At 48.6% G+C, this 6,000-nt stretch overlaps 1 protein-coding gene across 1 annotated transcript in view; it reads right to left on the bottom strand.

Annotated features, from left to right (window-relative positions):
* Positions 1 to 6,000, bottom strand: part of CRACR2B (calcium release activated channel regulator 2B) — an 88,614-nt gene that overhangs the window by 74,497 nt on the left and 8,117 nt on the right. Inside the window, exon 2 of the mRNA XM_029912036.1 lies at positions 4,846 to 4,926. Coding sequence (XP_029767896.1) covers positions 4,846 to 4,926 — 81 coding nt within the window. The remainder of the gene's footprint in view (positions 1 to 4,845; positions 4,927 to 6,000) is intronic.

Below are 6,000 nucleotides of genomic sequence, written 5' to 3'. Positions count from 1 at the left end.
TGGCAGCGGACCAGATCTAAGCTGGTAGTTAAGCTTAGAAGTCTTCATGCAGGCCTCCACATTTGTACCCTAAAGTTCAAAGTGGGGAAGCAGCCTTGACAGGGGGGAATACCTGCTGGGAAAGCCTACCTACCTACCTACCAGCATCTGGGGGATGCAGAACTCATTCTCCCAACCTGGGGTAGGGCAGGGAGAATTCAACAGAGCTCTGGCTCTGATTCAAAGTTCACAGGGCCAGAATCTCCACACGATCCACAACAGACGCCAGCCTGAGGCGTGCAGTGTTGTCAGCTCTCATGATTTTGTCACAAGTCTCGCAATATATATGTGCTGGTTTTCTGGAAGTACAGCTCTGGAGTTGTGATTAAACGAGACTCTCGGCTTTCATTTTAAAAATGAAAAAAAAATGTCTCTAGCCCTCCTGATTGCAGAGGAAAGCTTGAACGCATGATCTGAGGGCCCGGGAAAGGCTCAGAGACCAGAAAATACAGCAAATGAACCCCACAACTTATTTTGAAAATTCTCATGATTTTTAAGCCAATCTCATGATTTTTGGTGCCCGATTCATGATTTTTTTGAATGTTTTGAGCTGGCAACGTGCAATGTTCCCTAGAACAGGGGTAGTCAATTATTTTTGTCAAGGTCCAAACTTCTTGGTCAAGGTATAGTCAAGGTCCAGACTCCAAAGAAACATTTTTCACACCACAAGTGTCCCTGTTCAACAAATACATACAATGCTGTGCATTAAAAATGTACCCCATTGCTTATATTTTTAGTGCATTAAATGAAAATTAAAATCAAACCACCGTATAACCTAAAAATAACCTCCAAGAAAGATGTAATAAATTACATCTGAGACTAAGAGAGTACATATGCTTGGTTTTTTTATTGGCAGAAACTGATTAAAGCAAAAATTAAGCAAATAAGGAATTAAGGAGAACCGGTGAATCCTTAATTCACGGTATAACGTATTAGAGATCACATGGTGAGAGAATGAGAGGGTCAAAAAATTAAAAAATAACAATAATGATAAGTAAATAAAAAGATTTTGCAGTCCGTTCCAAAGCATCTGGCGTTCCAGATTTGGTTCACCTATTGACTGCCCCTGCCCTAGAACATGGGACAAGTAGAGAGGGAATAACTCACTGAAGCCACCTCAGGACTTCCTGTGCAGAAGCAGAGTCAAGGTGAGGCACAACTTAGGATTTGGAACCACATACACAGGTACGGAAATAGCTCTTGGCAACAATCATGGTCTTAAGGCTTTGGGATGCAGGATGAGGAAAAGGGGACTTTTGCTTTACCGGCACCAATAGAAATGATCAGAACATCTCCAGGTAGCATCATCATCTCCATTTCACTCCTCCAGGCTTTGCCAGACAATCAAAGGAAAGAGAAGCTGGCCAGTATTCACAGTACTGCTCTTTTTTATGTTGCGGGGATTGGAATGGGGGGCAGGGCCGCATGGAAGGGGTGGAGTGGGGGCGGGGCGGGGGGATAGATCGGGGCCGAGCACCCACAGGAAAGAGGGGAAGTCGGCGCTTATGGCAGACAGTATAAATTGTTAGGGCTTGATTGGCTGGTCTCTCCATAGATACTGGCAACAAAGACTGAGAGGCTCTGGGAGTAAACAGATCTCTCACCCACTGAGGTGGTTTCCACATATCATGTTTGAAGAATACAAACAGGCAACCATCTATCCTATGAATCAATACAGAACTTCATCAATTCAAATGTTGGAAGGGATCTAAATCTTCATGCTTCAGGTCTTAAATCTGTCCTGAGATTAGGCTGAGACCTTTGGGGGGGGAGAGATTACTCCACATTTGCCGCCTCTGGGTTCCTTTCACCTTCCACTGAAGCAGCTGGTGTCAGAGGCAGTGTACGGGATTAGATGGAGCACTGGTCTGATCGGGAATGGCAATTCCTATGTTCCAGTCTCCTGGGCTGTCCAGCCAGCACCTTTTTAGCAGCACAGAATGCATATTTTTTAAAGTATATGTTTCCTTAGTAGTATGATCCCAACAAAAATCTATATTAAAAAAGGAACAGAAAGGTTTGAATTACACCCAGAATTCAGGGTAAACCAGTTTAGTAAGAGGTTCTAGGTGTTTAGATATTCTCTTTATGCATGTGCAGTCTATAAAGGACACATTCATCAGCTCACAACAGCAACCTCCCGGACATCTCCACCAGAAAATCTTGGAGAGCTGAGAGAGACACTCCCAGTTTATGATATCTCTGCAGGATATTCCTGGCCAAGATTCACTGACATTTATATGGATCTGAGGCTTGCAGTCATTGGCCTCTTTCCCCTGCTGCTTTCAGGAAGCCCCACAGGAAGGATCTGAGGTTACATACACAGTCACTGCAGTCGTCCATACTCACGTGTGGATGAGAGGAAGGCACCAGGGTTCAAAGACAGGGCTTTCCTTTGCAAAGCACCACGCTTTCCTGGCTCCGACTTAGAAAGTTCAGCTAGCAGAGAACCATTATAGCTGTCACCAACACCCCACTCATGCATCACCCCCCTTCTGCGCACTGAATGTCATCTGCGTCCAGACACTGGCAAGGGAGGAGGTTTCATGAAGAGAGGAGGTGGATCATCACCCAGTTTGCATGTAGATATTGGAAAAAGGAGGAGGGAGCCCCCACATCGAAGTCAGTGGGAGCTTGCCTGCACACAATGACTTGCAGCATCCAGGTCCTATATTGTAAACTCCTCTGGTCAGAGCCCACATCTTTGTTGTCTGTAAAGTGCCATGCGCTCCATAGCGCTATATACAAGTGCAAAAGCAATAGCAGAACTCCCAGTCCCATGCACTTAGCCTTACAGTTTGCTCCCTCCTATAGGGCTAGAGCCATATTTAATCACCCTACCAGAATAAGGGAGTATTTGGGAGGGAAGAGTGCTTAAGACAGCAAACTTAAACCAGGGAGGGTGCCATCTTTTACAAGAAAGAGACTAATAATAGTTAGTCAGACAGGGTAAGAATAGCCCTGCAGTGACTAGGAAGAGGGGCATATTTAATTCTGAATGAGCAAGAACATTCCCAACTCAGGGGGATCATCCCAGTGCAGTATTAGGCCAAGTTTCCCCACTAACCTACATACCCCACATTACAAGCTTTCAGATAAAAAAATTTCTTTATGCTTTACTCTGCGTTTAAGAGACAGTCAGACCTACTTAATCTGGGCAAGGTGATCCAATCAAGCCAGGTGAGTGTTCAAGTGAACAGGGTGCTCCGTTGACTAGTCTGCATGAAAGTGAAACTCTGTAACTGATCTGAACCAACAATTTTGTCCTAATCCCCTGTCTATCTATTTCTCTTGCTGGATTCTGTGTAGCTGCCTTCAGAATATTCACTTTTAATGGCTTATGACCAGTCAGTACCTCCAGCTTTAAACTGTCATAATCACCTCTCTGCCCTACTGGAAACGTACAGGATGAGAAGCAGGAAGCTGTGAACAGGGACATAAATGTACCCTGCTAAAAACCCAGGAGCAGCTCCAGTCCACAATCTTTTCATAAAAGGCTTTTAGAATCAGAAGTGCTGAACTTTTATCGTTCTCCAGCTCAGGGAGAATGAAAAGCTCAGAAATATCCTCTCTTGTTGCTCTCCATGGTTATTGCTGCAGGACCTGAGCTAAAGGCTTAAGTCAAAACACCAAGCAAACATACACTTACAATGAATGTGTGAGACAATGTTCTGTATAAAACACCCTTCTACACCAAGAGGCCACTCTAACAATTTCAGGGTAATCAAACATTAGTGATCCAATCTAAACACTCAGCGGAGCAGCAGCACTGATCGGCGTGGGGAGGGAAAGGGAGTATATACAGAGGCTAAAGCAGCAAAAGCTCTGAATGAGTTCAGACACACTGAGCTGGCAATTCATGGGGATGCTCCCCATTAATGCTTAGAAGCCCCAGTGATGGGCAGCAGTATATACAGCCCCCAAATAGAGTAGATTAGGCCTATTGTATCTCTAGCCAGCTGGTGGCATTCCTTGGTCACTCCCAGAGTGTAATTAACTACCCCCTTAACCTTTCACAACACAGACCAGTGTTTCCCTGGCAATAATTATCATCCACCAACCTGCCAGGCAGAGGTGCTGAAACAATTTTTATAGTGGAGGTGCTGAGAGCCATTGAACTAAACTGCAAACCCTGTATATAATGGAAACCACTTCAAGTCACGTGGTGCTGCAGCACCCTCTGCACCCCTAGTTCCAGCACCTATGCTCCCAGGGGCAAATGGAGAACAAGGAGCCAAAAATCAAGGACACGCGTTGGGCAGGGGGAGCCTGATGGAATGAGAGTTTTACAAGCATGTGTCACCGGCTCATTACTCAGCCCGCCTGATGGAAATAACATAGGGCAAGAGAAAGGGGGGGGGGGAGACAGCGTGTGGGGGCCACTGATCAATAGCATTCTGAAATGAGGGCCCTGGAAATGGCAGGAGCTGGGAAATCTGACACCCCCAGTTCCCTGCCAAAGGGGCAGAGCCAGGCTGACTAGCACTGGCTCCAGGGCGAGCACCCCAGGGCAGAGCTTTCAGGGAAAACGCCCCCCACTTCTTGGGCTAACAAGATCCAGCCCCCCAGTGTTGACTGAGCCCTACTTTACCCGCCAGACGTGGGGATTTGGAAGCGAAACCACAGGAAGGGCAGAGAGGAGAATAGCCGGGGAGGGGGGAAGTCTCGCCTGGGAGTCTGTAGACTTCGCTCCGAAAAGCATCTGGCAAATGATCCCTCCAGAGGACGCCCCCGCCCGGGACTGCTGCTGGAGCCAGGCACCGCGCGCAGGGGAAAGGGAGAAGCTGCCGGCTGCTCTCCGCTTACCTGCCGCCTGGGCTCCGGGCCGGGGAGCGGGAGCTGCCGGGTTACCTGCGGCTGCAGAGCGCAGCGGCTCGATGCTTCCAGCTAGAGGCGTCTGAACCCGGAAACGCCAGGAGCCCAGCGGGGCCAGGAGCCAAGGCAAACCTCCCCTGCTGAACTTTCGCAGCCCCACACACGCCAGGCGCCTTAACCCGCTGGCTGCTGGTTTGCAGGCGCAGCGCTCCGAGCCTGCCAGCCCTGGCCCCCCACTGCAGCCTCTGCCGCGGGGGCTGGCTCTGGGGGTGCCCCCACCCGCGCCCGGCTGCGGGGCTAGAGCAGCCGGGGGAGGCTGAAGGCGTTTGGCCCCGCTGACCTTGCAATGCCCACGTGGAGTTATTGCTTTTTCCACCCCGTGCGCAGGGAGAGCGCCCCGAGTGGAAATTCATGGAGAACAGACGGGGGGGAGGGGACACACGGGCACACAAACTATCCGCGGGGCAGGGGGCTGTGTGTTTAATCTAATTGTCCCCAGGCTGAGACACTGAAAGGCGAGACAAAGAGGGAGCCAGCAGCCGCTTCAGGGAGAGGGGTGCGTGGAAGCAGCGAAAGGGAATCAGTCACACGCGAGGGGGAAGAAAGCCCACGGCCAGATGACAACGGGATGAAATTAACAAACCCATCATTTCAATCTGTCCCCCGCCGCAAACTATAGAAAGGAAGGGTGGCCAATGAGCTGGGCAGGGCAAACCTGTGACCCTAGAAAGAGCAGCAGGTCAATGGAACACTTGGAAAGTTTGAATATACACAAATTAGCCTGGCCAGATTGTATTCATCCGCAATCTGTAGTGAGGTCATCCAACCTCAGTCCTGCCATGGGTTAGTTGCAAGCCTAAAACTAACGTTAATTCCTGTTTAATTAACAAGGCTTCCGCTTAATAACGGCCCTTTGAGAGAGAGGAGAGAGCGGCATTTTAGGGGGGAAATCAGGAGAGATTTCCTAAAAGTGAGATGAGCCTGTAGAAAGCATCTCAAGGGAAGGGAGGCTTTGTGCTCTATCTAAATTTTCCAAGCGATGGCAATGTGCGGGATGGAACACACTTCAATAAATATGCATTTTCAAGGGGAAGTTAAACTCTTTCTCCCCTGTAGTCAACATGGTTTCTGTAAAGGGAAATCGTG

Source organism: Terrapene carolina, unplaced genomic scaffold (assembly GCF_002925995.2).
Source record: "Terrapene carolina triunguis isolate 2854851 unplaced genomic scaffold, T_m_triunguis-2.0 Scaffold171, whole genome shotgun sequence".
NCBI lineage: Eukaryota > Metazoa > Chordata > Testudines > Emydidae > Terrapene > Terrapene triunguis.
This window is presented reverse-complemented; position numbering and strand designations above follow the sequence as displayed.